The sequence below is a fragment of the Puma concolor genome, chromosome D1 (assembly GCF_028749965.1).
Source record: "Puma concolor isolate L17-30 chromosome D1, mPumCon1.1.hap2, whole genome shotgun sequence".
Lineage (NCBI taxonomy): Eukaryota > Metazoa > Chordata > Mammalia > Carnivora > Felidae > Puma > Puma concolor.
The window spans coordinates 4,819,131-4,839,002 of NC_141676.1; the positions used below are offsets into that span (position 1 = coordinate 4,819,131).

General features: G+C 61.4%; 2 protein-coding genes across 2 annotated transcripts; both read left to right on the top strand.

Annotated features, from left to right (window-relative positions):
- Positions 1–379: 379 nt before the first annotated feature.
- On the top strand, positions 380–7,810 carry ALDH3B2 (aldehyde dehydrogenase 3 family member B2). The gene is made up of 10 exons (XM_086676744.1): positions 380–604; positions 3,985–4,147; positions 4,532–4,642; positions 4,847–4,967; positions 5,120–5,205; positions 5,325–5,406; positions 5,617–6,003; positions 6,425–6,591; positions 7,170–7,269; positions 7,542–7,810. Exons 1-10 carry the CDS (start codon positions 546–548, stop codon positions 7,700–7,702), a joined length of 1,437 nt encoding a protein of 478 aa, XP_086532870.1. The 5' UTR covers positions 380–545; the 3' UTR covers positions 7,703–7,810.
- Positions 7,811–14,525: 6,715 nt separating this feature from the next.
- On the top strand, positions 14,526–19,467 carry ACY3 (aminoacylase 3). Its single transcript, XM_025915428.1, is given in 11 exon segments — positions 14,526–14,762; positions 15,483–15,635; positions 15,637–15,669; positions 15,943–16,027; positions 16,168–16,203; positions 16,206–16,350; positions 16,352–16,376; positions 16,547–16,698; positions 16,812–16,902; positions 18,214–18,414; positions 19,243–19,467. Coding segments are annotated over 11 exon segments (1,383 nt in total).
- Positions 19,468–19,872: the final 405 nt, after the last annotated feature.

Sequence of the window (19,872 nt, forward strand, 5' to 3'; positions counted from 1 at the left end):
CACCCGCAGCTCTACAGGTGTCCCCCTCACCCCCAGTCCAGGCTCTCTCGGCTCACAGCCCCTTCCTCTGCCCTGAGGATGCCAGACACATTAGGAGAGGGGAAATAAAGGGGCTCAATGGCATGAGGTTGGGGGGTGTGTGCAGGGACCTGGGTGGGCCATAAAACCCTGCTGGCTGAGGGCTTCCTGGAGGAGGCAGCATTTCCCACCAGGGTCCCACTGATCTTTTCATCCTAAAGCCCCCTGGGGGATTTGTCTCCTTCTCACGCAACTCCCTGCCAGCACACTCAGAGTGGCCCGGAGTTGCCAGACCTGTTCTCTAAACAAATGCAGCCAACTCCCAGCCCAGCCTGGGGAGGGGTGTAGGTCTATGAATTAAGAGGCAGCTTCTGCTAGGTCTCCCCCACAGCCGCTCCACTGCGGGGCTTGGGCACAGGAGTCTGGTAGAAGCCGACAGGCTGCTGGGGCTCCTGGGAGGATTGGCAGACGGCAGAAGCAGGGGTGAGACCGGGCCGAGGAGCAGAATCAGCACACCTGGAGGCAGAATGTCAGGCAAAGAGGGCAAAGGTGCAGCGAAGGATCCAGAGTCGGAGCCCACACTGGGGTACGTGGGGCCCTGCGGTCGGGAGCCAGCAGCGCGAGGGAGTGAAATGTGGGGCCACAGGGCCAGGGGTCGGGAGCAGGCTCAGCTCAGGCAGGTGTCACTGCCCTGCTCCAGCTGTGCCTTCTGACTGGATCTCACTCCCCCCCCCCCCCCCCACCCCGGGACAGGCAGGTTCCTGGGAACACCCTTGGAGGAACAGTCCCTCCAGGCCTGTGCTGGTCTGGCCCCGGGGGGCGGGGGTGGGGGGACAGATCCCATCCTTCCCGGAGGAGCTCCCAGGCTGGGGGAGGAGGCAGCATGTGGACAGACTGGAACCAGCCAGGTGTCACCGGGGCTGGGATGGGGATGGCTGGGGAGTCGGGAGACGAAAAGGGGGGACCTCCTTGGGAGGCGAGGCCAGAGCTGTCTTTGATATAGGGTTGTAAAAGCGACGCTTACTGACATTTCTTTCCGCTTCTGGAAGTGTCGCAAGCTTACTACGGAACATCTGCGAGAGGCGGAGAGATGCTAGGAAGTCAATAAAAAAGCCTTGGTGCAGGGTCTCAGTGCCGGTGGGGTGAGGGGCTAGGGCCACACAGACTGGGACTGAAACCGCCACACAGCAGCCTCGAGGAGGGCAAATCGGGTGGCCTCTCGGAGCCCCGGTTTCCTCATCCTTCCAACGGCGCAGTAACGAAAGCCGCGAGGCTCAAAAGAGACGTCGCACACCAAGCACTCAGCTCCGGGGCACCGGCTGTGTTCCCCATCTAGCCTGTGTTCTGTGACGTGCCCACTGGCCGCGGGATAAATTGCAGGGCCCTGCCCAGCTGTGTCTTGTTTCTCAAACCCCGGGCACACGCGCGTCCCTCTGCCCAGAACGTGTGCCCCCACCAGAGCCTCCGCCCCTGCCCCTTCCCCGCTGCAGCTGGCTCCCGCTGGTGGGGCCTGTCGCCGGCCTCTTGGAGCCTGTGGCGCACCCTTTCACGCTTGGGAATTGCTTTCAGTGCCACCGTTCTGTGTTTGATTTTTTTTAATGTTCATTTTTGAGAGAGAGAGAGAGAGAGAGAGAGAGACGGAGAGCGCGAGCAAGGGAGGGGCAGAGAGAGAAGGGGAGACCCAGGACCCGAAGCAGGCTCCAGGCTCCGAGCTGTCAGCACAGAGCCCGATGCGGGTGTTCGAACTCACAAACCGTGAGATCAAGATCTGGGCCACCGACTGGGGCCACCCGGGCGCCCCTGTTCTTCTGTGTTTAGACTGCGAGCTCCCGAAGGGCCGACCGAGTCTTCTGCAGTCACCCACATGGTCCGGGCCCGGCCAAAGCCTCCCTGACAAGCAGCCGGGAGTTTCTTGTCAGCAACTCCTGAGGCCTTGCTCCCCTGCACAGGACCCCTGGCCCTGTGGCCCCACGACAGGGAGGCACCTTGGATGAGAAGCAGGAACCAGCTGGTCAGCTCCAGCCCCACCCCTGGCCTTGCTGCTGACCTCACCCCCCACCCAGCTGTCTGTTTCCTCACTTACTGGGCAACAGTGGGGATGGGGCTGGGGATCTGGCCACCCTTAAGCTGAGTCTGAGATTGTCCCCAGGCACCCCAGGTGTGCACAATGGGGACACAGACAATGACGGCTGAGAAAGGCAGGGAGCTCCTGCCCTGCCTGCCTCACCTGGAAAAGGTACGATGGGCTGGGGCCAGGATCTTGGGGTGGACATCAGGACACCAGGTGCCATAACTCGTCCCAGACTCCTCCGCTCTGGGCCTCTATTCAGGGCTGAGGCTTTTGACCCTAGAGAGGTACTAGGGAGCCATGGACAAAGTTAGAGCAGGGCTGATAGGGCCAGGAGCTGTTTGAACCCCAGGCAGGGAAAGCTGGGTGAGGGAGGGTGATGCTGGCATTCCAGGCAGAGCTCTGGGACTGAGGGTGGGCAGTGCCGTGGTCCACTCAGGCCTCGCTCCTCCGGGAAGTGCTCAGGAGGAAATGGGGCTCTGCTGTCTGGGGCAGCGGTCTAGGTGGGACGCACTCCCCCCCCCCCCCCCGCAACTGGGCCTGGCTGTGGGAGGGCATGACCGGGGCCCCCTTCCAGCCCGTGACAAGAATAAGTCTTTACTGAGCAACTACTGTGGACTGTATCCTCTGGACCCTGTGGTCCAGAGCCCCTGTCCCCACGGAAGGGAGCGTACAGTGCCGGGAGTGACGGCCTCACCGCCAGGGGGAGGGAGGCATCTGCAGACCGCCTGGGAGTGTGTGCAGTATCTGTCCCGTCGCCCCGAATTCCCCCGCTGGGACAACCCCCTGAGCTGGGCGCTAGCTGCTTTCCTTGTGTTATGGCTTCCGAGAATAGTAACCGCGGCCGCCGACATGCGCTGAGGGGTGCACGGCCAGGCCTGTGCTGTGTGCTCCACAGAGGCGGGCTGTTCCCCCTTCCCAGATGAGGAGACTGAGGCTCAGAGAGAAGGAGTGACCGGCCTGAGGCCCTGGGAGTGGTGGAGGCACGGATGGGGCCGCCGGCCTGCAGGTGCCCAGGGGAGAGGCTGAGCCTCATCTCCTCCACGGCCAACGCGCTGAGGTCCTGGGCTCCGGCCTGTGAGATGCGGCTGAGGACAGAGGACAGCCCAAGACCACACGGACAGACAGACACACACACAGAGACGTACACACAGACACACACAGGCACACAGAGAGACAGAAATATGCACACGGACAGACAGACACAGAAAGACAGGGAGGCACACAGGTAGCCTCTGGGTTGGGGTGCTCAGAACCCCCTTTTCCCCTAGGTCTAGGGAATGCACCCCCTCTGCTGGGCCCCTGCTCCCTGGCCCCCCGCAACCCCCCCCCACCCTCAGCCCTGCGGGGGTTCCCTTGGGCCATCTGGCTACGGCCCAGAGGGATTCGAGGCCCCAGGCTCTCTCAGCTCTGCCAACCTGGCCCTCCGCCTCTGCCTTTCCGCGCATGCTCGCCCACCAGAATGTTCCTCTGCTCCTTGCGCTGAGACCCTCCTTCCAGGACCACCTCCCCAGAGCAGACACGGGGCCCTCCTTCCGCTGCGGGCACCTGTGGATGGCACGCCCGGCCTCGCTTTCCCCGTGAGCCACTGCAAGCATTCTGTTAAGAACCCTCAGAGTCCCTGCTTCAGGCCCAGAGGGGGCCCTCCGTGTCACCCGTTGGATCCCTGCTTCTCAGCTTTGCTTGCGGCCTGGTGCCATGGCTGGAGGGGACCCAGGCGCGAGTGTGGGTGGGGCACACACATTGGATGCGTGCGCGGGGGCAGCCCGGGCCCTCTGGGCTACACGTGTGTCCCTGCGGGAGTGTCCTGAGCCCTCGTGGCTGCGGCCAGGGCCGGGGGCGGGGGGACTGGCCGTGAGGGTGGGGGAGCCCCGGCCCACGCTGCCCCCTCCCTGCAGGATGGACCCCTTCGCGGACACGCTGAGGCGGCTGCGGGAGGCGTTCAGCGCAGGGCGGACGCGGCCGGCCGAGTTCCGGGCGGCGCAGCTCAGGGGCCTGGGCCGCTTCCTGCAAGAACACAAGCAGCTTTTGCAGGAGGCGCTGGCACAGGACCTGCACAAGGTGGGGGCGGGGGGGCAAGGCTGGCTGTGCCCCCCACTCGTTCCTGTTTGTTGCACAGACCCTTCCCGGGCGTGCAGTGTGGGGTAGGCGCTCTACGACATCAACTCACCCAAACTTGTGGGGCGTGGTTCCCATGGTACCCATGGGGAAACTGAAGTGCATGGGGGTGAAGACGCCTGCCCAAACTCCCACACCCGGGAAGCGGCAGAGCGGGAGCTGGAGCCCGGGGCCACCTGTCCTGGGGTCCACGCTGCTCACCGCTCACCGTGCCGTTCCTCGGGAACTATCTCCACATCCCGGGGTGAGGATTCCTGGGGACCCCACGCCCTAGATCCCCTCCCCGCCCTGCCCCAGGCCCGATCCCTGAGTTCCATCTCACGGCAGGCAGCTTTCGAGGCAGACATATCCGAGCTCATCATGTGCCAGAACGAGGTCGACCTCGCGCTCAAGAACCTGTCCACCTGGATGAAGGACGAGCCTGTGGCCAAGAACCTGGTGAGCCAGCTGGCCCGGTCGGGGGCAGTGCCCGGCAGCAGTTCCAGCACAGGCCTCTCCACCACCCTCGTCCCACGGCGAGCCACTGATGCTCTCGAGTCTTCATGAGGACTCCTTTGCACAGGCACCTCGGGGACACTGGGGGTGGCTTTGGGGTGCTCCCCCCCGCAGCGCCTCACTATGCCCCCCACCCCTGCACTCCAGCTCACGCAGATGGGCTCTGCCTTCATCCGGAAGGAGCCCTTCGGCCTGGCGCTCATCATCAGCCCCTGGAACTATCCCGTGAACCTGACCCTGGTGCCCCTGGTGGGTGCCCTCGCCGCAGGTGAGGAGAGCGTCCTGAGCCCCCCTCCCCACCCAGCCCAATAGCCCTTCCCTAAGAGGGCCCCCGGCCTCTGGCCTGTTCCTTGCATCTCTACCCTGGGTGGCTGTCGGGGCCCTGGCCTCTCCCCACGTCTTCCACTTCTGTCCCTGCAGGGAACTGTGTGGTGCTGAAGCCGTCAGAAATAAGCAAGAGCACAGAGAAGGTCCTGGCTGAGGTCCTGCCCCAGTACCTGGACCAGGTGAGGATGGCCCCCCCACATCAGCACCCGGTGGCCCACCCCCCGCCTCTGTCAGCTGGGAGGGGTCCAGCCATCCCCAGGGCTGCAGTATCTCCTGAGGCGCCTGTCCCGCCCTACAGAGCTGCTTCGCCGTGGTGCTGGGCGGGCCCCAGGAGACAGGGCGGCTGCTGGAGCACAAGTTCGACTACATCTTCTTCACGGGTGAGGGTGGCCTCAACCAATGTCCCGGGGGAAGGCTGCGGAGGGAGGAAGTGGTGGCCAGGAGGGGGAGCATCCCAGATGGCGATCAGCCCCTGGGCCTCGGAAGGTGGAATCTGAGGGCAGCAAGGCCTGGGGCACCTGCCAGGCAACAAGGTACAAATGGGCCCGGAGAGGGGGGGCCTGGACCCTCGTCAACTCCCGTGTCCCCAGGGAGCCCTCGGGTGGGCAGGATCGTCATGTCTGCGGCCGCCAAGCACCTGACGCCCGTCACGCTGGAGCTGGGGGGCAAGAACCCCTGCTACGTGGACGACGACTGTGACCCCCAGACCGTGGCCAACCGCGTGACCTGGTTCCGCTACTTCAACACCGGCCAGACCTGCGTGGCCCCCGACTACGTCCTGTGCAGCCCTGACACGCAGGAGCGGCTGCTGCCCGCCCTGCAGAGCGCCATCACCCGCTTCTACGGCGAGGACCCCCGGAGCTCCCCGAACCTGGGCCGCATCATCAGCGACAAGCACTTCCAGCGGCTCCGAGGCCTGCTGGGCTGTGGCCACGTGGCCATTGGCGGCCAGAGCGACGAGAGCGAGCGCTACATCGGTGAGCCTGCCGTCCTGCCACGACCCCCGTGGGAAGGCCCGTCCATGATGCGGGTCCTGCCTGGGCCGCGAGTCTGGGCCGCGAGGCTCCCACCTGGGCCGCGAGTCTGGGCCGCGAGTCTGGGCCAGGAGGCTCCCACCTGGGCCGCGAGTCTGGGCTGCGAGTCTGGGCCGAGAGGCTCCCACCTGGGCCGCGAGTCTGGGCCGCGAGTTTCCCATGGCTGCACTGGCTGCGCCCAGCCTGGACCCTGGCTCTGGGAAGACCGTTGGGAGACACGGGCGCTCCGCCTTAGCCCCGGCCAGGCTGGAGAACCCCTCACGGTCCTTCCTGGGGGCCATGGGGACACTGTCTTCCCCAGAAGGTCCCTGAGCCCTGCCCGAGGCCCCCCTCCCCAGGGCTGAGCCGCCCCCTGTGCCCGCAGCCCCCACGGTGCTGGTGGACGTGGAGGAGACGGAACCCGTGATGCAGGAGGAGATCTTCGGACCCATCCTGCCCATCGTGAACGTGAGGAGCCTGGACGAGGCCATCGACTTCATCAACCGTCGGGAGAAGCCCCTGGCCCTGTACGCCTTCTCCAACAACAAACAGGTGGGGGCTCGGGTGGGGCTGGGACAAGAAAGGGGTTTAAAAAAGGTGCAGACTGGTGACCTCCCCCCATCACAGCCCACCCTGGGAGGGTTAGGGCAGCACCACTTGGCCAACGGTTCCCTGCACAAGGTTCCTGGCAGGGAGGGCTTGGGCAGGGCCGAAAACCTGCCAGATGCATGGCTGGCCAGCCGTCTGCCCTGGCCGGGTTAGCCTCCAGCTAGACGATGGGGTGCCTTTTTCTATCTGGCCTGCTCAGAGAGCCCCTTCTTCCTAAAGTGCACGAAGGCTCTGTGTGGGCAAGCAGAGGCCCTGAAGGGGGAACGGGGCAGAGCTCCGGGGGACCTGACAGGCAGAGGGACATGCCTGCCAGTGCATGGCTGGTGCTTCCTACCCTTCCTGCCGCCCCTCACGGTCACGGGCTCCCTCCATGTGGAAGGGGCTCAGAGGCTCAGAGGGGAGATGTCTCAGCAGAGGACGGGAACAAAGGGGGCTCCTCAGCTCCCAGTGGAACGGTTGAGGGCCCAAGCCCTCTTCCCGGATCACAAGCCCACCACCGGCCGCCCCCCTCCTCCCCCCAGGTAGTGAACCAGATACTGGATCGGACCAGCAGCGGGAGTTTCGGAGGCAATGAGGGCTTCATCTACCTGACTCTGACGTCCCTGCCGCTGGGGGGAGTCGGTGAGCCCTGCCCTCCTCTACCCTCCGGCCCCCACTCCCAGGGAAGCCCGGGTTGGTACTCCGATCCCCGGAAGGCCCAGTTTCGCCTTCACTCTCTCGCTCCTGGCCCCGGGTCTCTCAAGGCCTCAGTTTCCCTATCTGCACAATGGCTTTTTGAGTGGCTCAGCTTTCCCTGAGCTCCTTGCCAGCTCTGGGCTCCCACTTGGGCAGGAGACTGCTGCTGAGGCTGGGTGGGCTGCCGGCCTCAGCCCCTCCCCTCCACGCCCACGCAGGGAACAGCGGGATGGGACGATACCACGGCAAGTTCTCCTTCGACACCTTCTCCCACCCCGGCCTGGAGAAGCTCAATGAAATCCGCTACCCTCCCTACACTAACAGCAAAGAGCAGCTGGTCAGCTGGGCCTTGGGGTCCCAAAGCTGCACCCTTCTGTGAACACCCTGTGCCCCTCCAGTGCCCTACCCCCACGATCCCTCTGTCCTGCCGCTGCCCAGGCGTTCAGTGTGGGGCTCGGAAGGAGGGGATCCTGTCCAGGAGTGCAAAGATCGTCTTCTTGGGCCTTTGTCTCAACAGACCCCTGGCTGGGCAGGACCTCTGGGCCTTTGGTCTGGCTGTTTTCAGGGCCAAAGTCCTTGCCTGTGGTCTCCTGATTCAGCTTGGCTATGCCTGGTGATGGAATTCTTGTGGTTAGAAAGGACTCCCTTGTATCAGATCTATAATTAGGCCCCCCAAATACAGGGCGATTTCTAACAGCGCCACTCACACCTGGTTTGGGGAGCTGACATAATCTGATCTTGAGCCCGGACCTGGCTAGTTGCCGAAGTCACCCGAAAGGGTGTCCCTGGCAAGGACTCTGATGCTGTAGGTAGGTGGAATCAACAGGAAAGAGTGCAAGGGGTGATTAGTCACGTCTGCTCTGGGCACAGGAGGGGGTGTGCACATTCTGGACATGTCTGTCATCCGGCCGCAGACTCCCAGGAGGAGATCGTGGTCGGCAGAGTCTAAACCTAGCCACTCCATCCGACATATGGGGAAACTGAGGTCTAGAGACAGCAGGGGGCCGAACCGAGTTTATACAGGAAAGCAGGGCAGAGCTGAATGATGGCGGGTTTCTGGAGAAATTTGGAGGGGGGGGCATCAGTAAACAGAATATATCTAGTGCATCGTGACCTGCCTCTTACCCTTCCCCAAATCCTCATCCTGGGAGCTCACTTCCAACCCCCACCCCACTCTTCATGGGGCTCCTCACCCCTCAGAGCCATGGGCAGACAGGGGGTGTGGCCTCCGGTTGAGGGAAAAGGAGGAGGATGGCCGTCTTGCACACCACGATCTCTGAAATGTGGCCCCCGGTGACCATCTAGTCAATGAGGGCATCTATCTGTGGTGTTCAGATTCTCTAGTCCCCTGATGATGGCAGCCTGGTCTGCACGGTGACGGGGGACAGCTTGGCTTAGGCCACATGCCGTGTCCACACATATTTAGAAGCCTCGCCCAGAGGAAGGGACTGATACAATCAAGTTGCTGGTCCCTCCGCGGCCGGGAGCTCCGGTGGGTGGCCCCAGCTTCTTTCGCAATTGTCTTGGGTATTGTTTAGAACACACTGGACGTGCAATTACGTCACTGACCGAGTCACTGTACTCGGAGGGCAGTCCGGCCTCCTTGGCAAGATGCCATCCTGCTGGGGCACTGGGGTGGCCCCGCTCCCTACGCACCCGATCTAGTCAGTACCTCGGGCTCGGGCTCCAGCGAGGGCATCAGCTTCCCAACTGCCCGGGGTTGTGCCATGTGAACGGAGATGAAAACCGGGGAGGGAGGAGTGTCTCAGGCTCTTGCAGGTGAATCCAAAGGTCTTTCCACATCCGCTGCCCCCACAGAGGCGTGGGCACGAGCTTCCACCCCTCAGCTTCCCCTGCTCAGAGCTGCCAGGTTAATCCCTTTAAAACAGCCCAGCTGTCATTGCCAAGGGCTAAAGGCCACGGCTCGCTCACGAGCAATCACTGGCCAGATGACTTAGAGCTCAGCCCGCTGGTTGCTGCACTGGCCGCCGTGCGAGAGGCCGTACCCGGACTATGCCAGGTGAGTATTAGAAGTCATCCCAAACCCCCAAATCCCTACAAAGGCTCACACTTCTCTCACCTTCTTAAGGGTTGCACCTTATCAATCACGGCTTTGGGGACAGCACGAGTCTTACCAGACAATCCCCCAAACCTCCCAACGGCGCCTGGGCTTTGGGTTTTCTGTAGATAAATCCGTCTTTTCCTTTGCAGGTGCGTCAGGAAAGTCCAAGCAGCAGAGGCAGACCTTTGCTTGTTAACATTGTATCAGCAATGCCTTGGGTCCGGGTCACTGATGTGGGGAAGGAGAACGGGGACAGGTCCCCAGCCACCACCCCACGACAGAGGGAGGGCGGGGCTGCGCAGGTAGCTTTGGGGGAGCCCTTGACACGTTCATCGCCGTCCCTCCCACACGAAGGCAAATCGATCTTAGCTGTCAGAAACCCGTATTGTCGGTCTTTTCTTCGAATCTCCTGGCGATGAGGCGCTTTTGTAGGCATGCATTTTTGCCAAACCACTAGGGTAAAACAGTAACTCTCTGTAAATGACGATAGACTTGACAATGGTCAGGGTTAGAGATCTGATGACAGTTTGTTATAGCACACGGGGCAAGGGAGCCTCTCCGGCAGTCCGTATTTTATTTGTTTTTATTTTTTTTAAGTTTATTTATTTATTCTGAGAGAGAGGGAGAGAGGGGGAGAGAGAGAGAGAGAGAGAGAGAGAGAGAGAGAGAGAGATCGAGCCAGAGGGAGAGGGGCGGAGAATCCCAAGCTGTCAGCTCAGAGCCTGACGTGGGCTCGAACCCACGAGCCGTGAAATCATGACCTGAGCCGGTCACTCAACTGACCAAGCCACCCAGGCGCCCCCGCCAGTCTGTATTTTAAAAGTCTCTTGGGGCGCCTGGGTGGCTCAGTCTGTTAAGCCTCCGACTTCAGCTCAGGTCACGATCTCACGGTCCGTGAGTTCGAGCCCTGCGTCGGGCTCTGGGCTGATGGCTCGGAGCCCGGAGCCTGCTTCCGATTCTGTGTCCCCCTCTCTCTCTCTCTGCCCCTCCCCTGTTCATGCTCTGTCTCTGTCTCAAAAATAAATAAACGTTAAAAAAAAAAATTTAAAAAGTCTCTTGCCTCCTTTTTGCCTTCAGTCTCTGTGGGCAACGTTTGGGTTATCTCCCAGGATGTTTTACATTTACAGACCAGACTTAACAACCTCCAGGGACAAAGAAAGAACGCAAGTTGTCTCTTAGGACTTTTGGGGTAACTGCTATTTAAAAATTTTCCGTAAAGGGGCACCTGAGTGGCTCAGTCGGTAAAGCGGCCGACTTCAGCTCAGGTCACGATCTCGCGGTCTGTGAGTTCGAGCCCCGCGTTGGGCTCTGGGCTGACCGCTCAGAGCCTGGAGCCTGTTTCAGATTCTGTGTCTCCCTCTCTCTCTGACCCTCCCCTGTTCATGCTTTGTCTCTCTCTGCCTCAAAAATAAATAAATGTTTGGAAAATAAAATAAAATAAATAAAAAAATAAAAATAAAAAATAAAAATTTTCCGTAAGTTAGGGGTCAGAAAGCAGGGTGCATTTTGTCTGTTTCCTCATCATTTGCTGCAGCATCACCCTCTCCAACTTCATCGGTTTCTCAGAGATTCCGCCTCTTAGTGTCCCAGTCCGGCTGTGTCACAGTGCCAGGGTCTTAACCTTAACCAGCTTGCACCCTCCCTGGGTTGCAGACGGCAGGCCGAGGCCTCTAGTTCATCACCCTGGTCTCCCTCCCAGCTCGTCTGCCAGCCTGAGGCCGGCAGAGCAATGGACACCACGCATCTTTCTCTAACCTCGGCAATTCTAACTTGCTTCCCTTTTTTTTTTTTCTTTAGTTTACTTATTTTGAGTGTGAGCTTTAGTTTACTTATTTGAGTGTGAGACAGTATGAGCAGGGGAGGGGCGGGGAGCAAGAGAGAAAGAGAGCGAGAATCCGAAGCAGGCTCCACGCTTAGCGCAGAGCCCCCCACGCGGGGCTCGATCCCACGCCCCGGCGATCATGACCTGAGCCGAAGTCAAGAGTCTGACGCTTAACCGACTGAGCCACCCAGGCGCCCAGGCCATTCTAACTTTCTAACTGGAGCTGCAGCCTCGGGGCCCGCGGAACTGCTCGCGGCAGAGGTCGGCCCACCGGGGCCCCCGTGGCTTCCCTCCTCTTCCGCAGGGCACCACGTGCCGCTCTGCCGAGGGGCACGGACGACGGCTGGCGTCTTCGGGCGTCCCCTGTGTTCACACGGCAGTCCGCAGTCATCTGACACAGGCCGCCGCTCCTCGCACGGAGGCTGATGGCCAAGTTGGGATATCCGCACCCCCCCCCCCCCCACCCCGAAGATGCCTCCTTCCCAAGGTCCATTTCTTTGGTCTCCTGGCTGGCTCACCAGGGGTTGGTCTGAACCCCTCTCGGGAGCTTCCCAGGTGTTACCTAAAACCGGCCCCCATCTGCAGAGGGCGGGGACTGATCAAGGAAGAGGCAGGTCATTCTAGGTTGATAGGTGGCAGTGTTAATAAGCCAAAGGAACTTACATACGAGGCCCGTCTGGGGCAGCAGCAAGACGAGTGGGTCCCCTCGCTGCCCGCCAGATCTTATAAGTTTACACAGAAAGAGGCCTTAACCGGGTACAGTCACGTATACCGCGCAGGGCTACAGCTTTGGAGCAGCCTCCGGGAGCGGGAAAGGCACGCTTCAGAGAGCCTTGAACTCCTCCAGGCCTCGGCTCAGCTCTTCTCTCTTCCCGGGACGCCCTCCCTCTACCTCTCACCCACCCCTGCCTCCCCTCGGGCACTGCCTGTCTCGCCCTCTTGCAGTAGCCGGGGTCCCCGTCACTCCGCTGTCACACCGGTACCGGGTCCCTCAGCGTGTCTGGGCCTCCGCTCCCTTATCTTGCAGAACGGGGCTCCCACTTCTGTCTTAGAATCGCTGTCGGGGTTAAAAGGGACCACGCGTGTCCGAGGCGCAGGGGCCCCCAGACTCCTACAGAAGCTGTGCCCTCCCAGAGCTTCCCGGGGCTCCGTCACAACCGTGAGGTTTGTGCCAGAAGGCCTCTCCTTGTCCTGCTGCCCTGAGGCTTGGGTGTGGCCCAGGTGTAGGAGTGCACACGACAGGGATCCAGCTGTGGCCCTCCGTCTCGCTCACGTTCGCTCGACGACCCCTCATGGGGTCGCGCGTTCGGGGCCCCTTGGAGACCAGTATGCGTGCCTGAGAGATACCCACCAAGGCCCGGATCCCCGGGAGACTTGCCCCGGCCTCCCGGGAACCTGTCAGAGATAACACAGTCTTCCCCCTCCTGACGCACAGGCGACTGAGCCACAAGTTCTAATTAAAGGCTAGCTGTCGGGGCGCCTGGTGGCTCAGTGGGTGTCGGGCTCTTGATTTCAGCTCAGGTCGTGACCTCGCGGTTCGCAGGCTGGGGCCCCGAGGTGCAGAGCCTGCTTGGGATTCTCTCCCTCTCTCTCTCTGCCCCTCCCCTGCTTCTGCTCTCTCTCTCTCTCAAAATAAATAAACATGAAAAAAAAAGAAGAGGTTAGCTGTCAGGTGCACGCAAGCCCTTTGATGGCACTGGTCACCTCGCTGTGTAAGTAAGGTCTGCAGACGAAAGTTCCCGATTTCACGGAGAATAACCACCCAGTTAGGTCATCGTCAGCTCCACCCGCCATCAGTGGGCCGCCCTGAGCAGAGCTGCGTAAAGCTTATGGAGTGGCCTCCTTCGCTTCCCTGTCTGAAAGGGCCTTCTCAGCCCGGGGGATACTTTACTGTCCCTCCTCCACCTTCCAAACCGGGGTGTGGGAGGCCCAAACTCAGGGCCCTGGAGTCTCGCCCAGTGTAGGTGACTCACTGCCTGGTTCTGCCTCTCTCCTCGGTGACCTCCGGACTGTCCTTAGCTCTTCCCTGACAGCTCGACCTGGAGGCCGCCAGGGCCGGGTGTGGGGGAACTTCCCCCTCATCCTAGCCCCCTTGACCCTTGAGAACAGCAAGGAAGGGTGGGCTCAGATCGGACCCCCCCCCTCCGGGTTCCGACTCCAGCTCTGCCCCTAATGCCCTGTGTTCCCTTGGCATTTTGTCTGAGCCTCGGTTTCCACATCCGTAAAATGGGTCTGAGGGTCATTTCCAAAAACAGAGCAAACCGATCCCTTTGCGTCACGCCTGTCCCTGAAAATGACCGAAAATACTGGACAAAACATTCCGAAACTTTGTTTAAAGCATCAAAAAGCTGGAAAAGTGGGACCGCACAGATCATAGCCCTTTAGGGTAAAGGTGACCTGGGAGAGACGCTGGCCCTCTGGGGTTACAAGCACAGAAGCATGTGGCTGAGGGGGTAAAGGCGGGGGGGGGGGGGGTGTTCCTCATCTGGGCATCTGCCAAAGCACAGACCTCTTGGGGGTGGGGGGGAGGTTGTCTTCATCTCAGGCCTTAGAGAGTCCTCGCAAGTAATTTTCCAAGTGTGCGTGCAGCTTCCCTTCCTGGCCCTGGGAGGGAGGGCTGGCCCCACTCCCAGAGGAGGGGTAGAGGGCACGGACAGGAGCCTGGCCACGGGACCTGGGCTCTATGTGGCCGCAGCAAGTAGAGTGTGGGGTGGAGCCAGGTGGGGAAACAGCAGCCCTGACCCCTGGGGGGACCTGGGCCAGCTCTCCGCAGGCTCGGCACAAACACTGCCCTGGGGATCTTGGGCCCATAAACATCCGCTGGCCCAGCAGGCGCACACCCAGCCCCGGAGGCCCCGGAAACCCAGACCACCTCTGCACGTAATCACCCCCTCCCTGAGGCCTCTGCACCGGCCCAGAGGGGACGGCAGGGGCTGCCTGGAACCCAGACACCCCCCAGCTAATCAGGTGACACTCCCCATGCTGCGCCCTGGTTCCCCCACCTACAAAATGGGAGCGTAGTCCTCTTGCTAAAGGGAGCCTGCCTTGGGGTCCATCTCCCCCACGGGAACGGGCCCCTCTTCCCAACATAGGCACCGGGCGGGAGAAGCCCTGAGCTGCACCCCCAGAGGCACAAACGGGGCGGGGCTGAGCTGCGTCCCACCACAACTTTTGACACACAACCTCCTTGCCCAGCTGGGATCCCTCGGGCCTCAGGGAGCTCACCACTCTGCCACTCCAGCTCTGACCACTGGGCCCCGTGTCCGTGCCAGGGTCACCTAAGCAGGTCCGCCACCAGGTTCTCCACCCCACATGTGGATGTGCTTGCTGCCTGTGCCCCGAGGGCCCCTGCGCCACGCGGCAGTGACTGGGGGCACCCAGTGCCGTGACACGTCTGGTGTCTACCTGGCCCAGCACCGGCTGCGGGCCCCGGGGGAGCTACAGAGACCCAGCTTCGCCACACCTGGGCTGGCCAAGCCGGTGGCCACAGCTGCCGGCCGTCGCTGCATGGGCCAGGACCCCAACCGCACCTTCACCAGCGACTTCCTCACACGAGTGTCCTCCAGGCTGGCCCAGCCCCTCGGCCTGGCACTGAGTCCCCGCCTCAGACGGTCGCGGTAGACTTCAAGCTGATCAGGGCTTCCTCTGAGTTCCCCAGACCCACGGTTTGCCTCCGACCAGCCCCATAGGCTGCGTTTACCAGTCCAGCACCCCAACAGCTCTTCCTCCTCCAGTAGATGCTCGCTGGGCCCCATCTCCGAGCTGGGCTTTGGTCAGCTCAGGTGAAAAAATGGGGAATAAGACTGGGGTGTTGTCCTTAGCCCACTGGGGGACACAGAGGAAACCCGCAGCAACCACAACCCAAGAGGCTAAATGTAGGGGAGGGGGCAACATGAAGCATCTAACATGGCCAAGGGCAGCCATGGAGGGCTTCCTGGAGGAGGTTATATCTCAGCCAAGCCCCAAAGGGTGAGTAGAGGTTAACTAGGAAAAGAGAGGAGAGGAGATTCCGGGAAAGGGTCCGGCAGGTGCAAAGGCCTGGAGGTGCGGCTGCAGTGAAAACTGATGAAGCAGGTGGGGCCGGGCTGAGGGTTTGGATTTTATGGGGCCAGTGGGGAGCCGGTGGGGGTCCTAAGCAGGGCAGGGACGTCTCCTGCAGGGTCTCGGAGGCTTCACCCCTCCTTGCAGCATGAGGCCGTCATCCCATTAAACCTCTGATCACTGACTGAGACTGTTAGGGGGCTGACACCCCATTCCTGCTCCTGCAGCGCCAAGGCCAACCTGGATGACCCATGCAAGGTGACAAGGGCCCGAGAACTGAACCAGCTGCCGGAGCCCCAGGCCTCAGGCCGGGCCTTCGGCTTTGTCCTTGACCTGCACAGCAGCACGGCCAACACGGGCACCTGCCTCATCGCAGAAGCTGCCCACAGAGGGTCTTGCCATGCACCTGTGCCACCACCAGGTGGCCCTGGCCCCTCGGGGACAGTGGGGAAGGGGACAGCTGGGATGGTGCCAGTGCCTCCCCTGGCCCTCTCCTTGGGCTCCAGTCAGGGCCTGCCACCTGCAAGTCCTCCAGGCCCTCTGGTCCCTTCCTTCCCCACTTCCTGCCAGAGGGTGGAGGGAGGCTGGGCTGGGGTGGGTAGTGCCCCGTGCTCCCTCCATGCTCTCCCCACGCCTCAGTTTCCCCTTCTTGGGGGTCTGACCCACCCCTCCTTTCCCTCCACCCCCACTGCAGAGCCCCAAGGTGCCCTGCCCAGCCCTGTACCAGCTGCCGGGGTGGGGGAGTTATAGCCTGGACCCCTTGGCCAAGAACGGAATGGGTAAGCTGCCACCTCAGGAGAAATGGGTGAGGGGGCGGGGCTTGGAAGGGCGGGGCCGCGTGATAGGCAGGGTCAAGGACCTGGGGTTAGAGCACTCCTCTCTGGGGCACCCGCCTGACCCCTCTCCTCCTGGTCCCCAGTCCTGGAGCTGGGCCCCCAGCCTCAGGGTGTGCTGCGAGCAGGATGAGGACCCTGGTGGCCAGAGTCCTGGACTTCATCGAGCTCTTCACCCAGGGTGAGATCTGCAAGGACTTGCTGGGAAACTGAGACCCAGAGAGGCGAGGGCCCGACCCGGGCAGCGTGGACCGGCCACGCACGGAGGCCGGGGACCGGGCATCCTCAGCTGCAGGTGTGTGTGTGTTGTTGTGGGGAGATTCCTGGGTCACAGCTTTGGTGGCAGAGGCAACTGAGGCCCAGAGGCAGGGACCACGGGTGCCTCCCACAGGGTCATCGGGACCTCAGAATCAGGATCAGAACACGAGGCTGACCCCTCCCCCCACCAATGCCCTGTCCCTACAGCCTCCCCGGAACCCCACGGACAGGCCTGGCATTCGGGGCCACAGTGATCTGCCCGGCGCCTGCAGAGGCCAGGAGGGGCTCCTCACAGCCTGGCCACAGAAGGCAGAGGGAGGTGATACGGAGCGGGCACCACCCAACCCACCTGCTTGCAGGTGCAAACACGGAGCCTGTCTTTATTTTCCAAGTACTTCCCCGAGCGTCCCTCTGCACGTTAGGAGGGAATCCGGCATTCCTTCTGCAGGCCTTCCCTTCCTGAATGTCACAGGATCTGGCCTCTCCGCTTCTGCGCCTGGCCTGGCGGGGAGGAGATTGGGAAGATTGCGCCGCCCACCGGCTACCGCTCTGCCCGCTGCCACGTGGGGTCGCTGTCACACTAGGTGCACGCCCTCCGTGGCCTTCCAGTCCTGCCGTGTCCAAGCCACAGGCCTCCCCATGCTGGGTGCCCAGCCCTAGCCTCCTTAGTAACCGTTCTCCAAGTGTCCCAACTGGCCTTCGGGGGGCGGGACGGGCTTCAGAGGGGGCCACATGCTCTGTTGGCACCAGCCCTCCCCCTGCCACGGCAAAGATCTGTCCCCCAGCCCAGTAAGCAGCCACAGCCCCCTCCTTCAGTGGTGAGTCCCAGCGGGACAGCATCGGAGTGACCCAGCAGACAGACCTGGTATGCACCGGGGGCGCAGCAGAGGCTGGGCACAAAAAAGAAAGAAATATCAGAAAGAATTTGACATTTCAAAAATTGTTTAAAGAACCAGAGTAACAGGGCAGCTGGGTGGCTCAGTCAGTTGAATGTCTGACTTCAGTTCAGGTCATGATCTCGCGGTTTGTGAGTTCGAGCCCCGCGTCCGGCTCTGTGCTGACAGCTCCGAGCCTGGAGCCTGCTTCAGATTCTGTGTCTCCCTCTCTCCCTGCCCCTCCTCTGCTCATGCTCTCTCTCTCTCGCTCAAAAATAAATAAACATTAAAACATTTTTTTTAAAAGAACCAAAGTAACAATTGTAGGAAAAATCAGCCATTGGTTGGGGTTTTTTTGCTGTTGTTAAAGCTTCATGTTTGATTTTGAGGTGTTCTCTTACTTATAACAACACCATAGTGGAGGGGCAACATCTTTTCGGCGTTTAGGGCCGGGGGCCCATCCATTGTCCTTACAGATGCGGAGCCATGACAGTTATTTCGAGTGATTTCTCCCACAATTTAAAAATTTATTTGATAGGCCATTATATTATGTTTACTCTGTGTCAGACGCTGTTAAGCACTATTAGCCGTTTAACTTAAACCTCAGGAGGATAGGAGAAGACACCATAATTCCTATTTTACAGAGGAGGAAGCTGAAGAACAGAAAGGTTAAGTGACTTGCTCAAGGTCACCCGGCTAGCAAGGATTTGAACCTCTACTATCTGTGCCCTTAACCACGAGGCTACACTTCCACAATGACAACTGTCTTTCTAAGGCAACTTGTGTCTCCATTCTAAACACAGAGCCAGGGGCATCTCGGCAGACACCCTGTCACATTGGTTGAGAAAGTGAAGCAGTGACTGGATGAGGCCATCGGTGAAGGGCATCTCTTGGGCACTGCCTGCTGGGGTTGCCCCCACAGGGGCCAGGGCAGAGGTCGGCCCCAGCAACCTTGGCCAGAGGCTCTCTTCCCAGGACTGAGGCTTCCAGACCCTACAGCCCGATATAGCCATCCTCCAGATGTCCGGTGGTGAGGATGTGCTCTGTGATGGGGGGGGGGGGTCTGCCGTGTACCCCATGGTCATCAACAAGGCCGCCTACTATGAAAAGGGCATTGCCTCCATTCAGGCGGAGAAGCTCACGTTCTCCGTGCCTGCCCTGCCGCGCTGGCCCTCATCCCCACCCCAGCCCCTGACCCAGGTCAGACCCGCACAGCCTCAGCCTTCCCATCTGAACAATGGGTCCCGAGCCACAGTCTTGCTCCCAGGGCACCCCTTTGCCTTCTGCTGTATACCATGTTTCTGGCCATACCCCCATGCCTCCGTACCTCAGTTTCCCATCTATAAAATGGAAGATGTCCAGGGGTTAATGGTTCATGTCCTCTGTCCTTCATGGTCCCTCTCTGTGACCTCAGGATCTGGCGCAGGTCTGGCCCAGGGTGGTCTTGGACATGCTGTGTGTCCTGGGGCCAGTGATGGCTGTCTCTGTACAGCCTATCGGTGCCCAGGGGGAAGGTCCCACTTGGAGTCAACAGAGGGCCTTCCAGAAGAGGCCATGACCCAGAGGGGTTCTCCCAACCTGCCTACACTCCTGGGGCTAGAGAATCAGTCTGAGAGAGCAGAAGCCCATGCACGTGCCTACCCAGGCACTGTGTGTGTGTGTGTGTGTGTGTGTGTGTGTGTGTGTCTGCACACACATGTGTTTCCAAGAACTTCAATACCTTGGGTGTCCTTCTGAGGAGGTCTTTATGTGGCTGGGCACATAGCCCAGATGTGCATTTCCAATGTATAATGAGCCTGGTGCCCATGGGGACTCAGGGGGAGTCAGGGCTGGGGAAGGGGTGCAGCTCGACAAGGCTGTCCCCACCCAGGACAGCCGCCCGGGGGCAGGGACGCAGGGAAGAGGTACCTTGGCCTGGGGTAGGGGGAGTCCTACCAGGGGGGCTGGAGGTCCTCAGCACCCCAAGAGGGAGCGGGCGCGGGGTCTGCTGCTGGGTCCCCTCGGTCCTGACCCAGGCCCTCTCTGCAGGGCGTCCACACAGGCCAGACTGGACACAGCCCGCAGCTTCTGCACCCACCAGAGCCTGACAGGCCGCGGCTCCTGCCTGACAGCGGGGCCGGGGGGCCCAGAGCGCCATCCTCGGGAGGCGTCTCCCCCTGGCCCCTCTGCACCCTCGCCTGGCCCATCCATCTCCCTGCGGCCACAGCTGCCACGCGGCCTCCTGCTATTGAGCAGCGAGATGAGAAGGTGTGAAGGATATGGGGGCGCCAGGGACGGGCTGGCAGGCGAGATGGATGAGGGGGCAGAGGGGCCAGCAGGCGCCTCCGGCGGGAAGGGCAGGCCGGCCGGGGAGGAGGCTGTGCAGAGAGGCGCGCCTGTGTGCGAGGCGTGTGTGAGAGAGAGCGCGCGTGCACCCATGCACACGGCAGCTTGTGCACGTGTGCACACGAGTGGGTGTGGGGCGTGGGGCCTGGGGTTCATCTGTGTGCAAGTGGGCTGGCCCATCAGTGTCCTCACCTACATGCGTGGAGGGGGCGTTTCCCATCACACAGAGCAGAGCTGCGTGCAGGGGCACGCGCACCTGTGCGCGCACACACACACACACACACACACACACACACCAGTGGCCAACAGGACCCTGGGCTGGCCCACTCCTGG

Bases quoted from the DNA above. Each gene is read 5' to 3' on its own strand.
- ALDH3B2 (XM_086676744.1), top strand. From the start codon at position 546: ATGTCAGGCAAAGAGGGCAAAGGTGCAGCGAAGGATCCAGAGTCGGAG. The intron at 605-3,984 runs GTACGTGGGGCC...CCCTCCCTGCAG, and splicing joins GAGTCGGAGCCCACACTGGG to GATGGACCCCTTCGCGGACA. The intron at 6,592-7,169 runs GTGGGGGCTCGG...TCCTCCCCCCAG, and splicing joins CCTTCTCCAACAACAAACAG to GTAGTGAACCAGATACTGGA.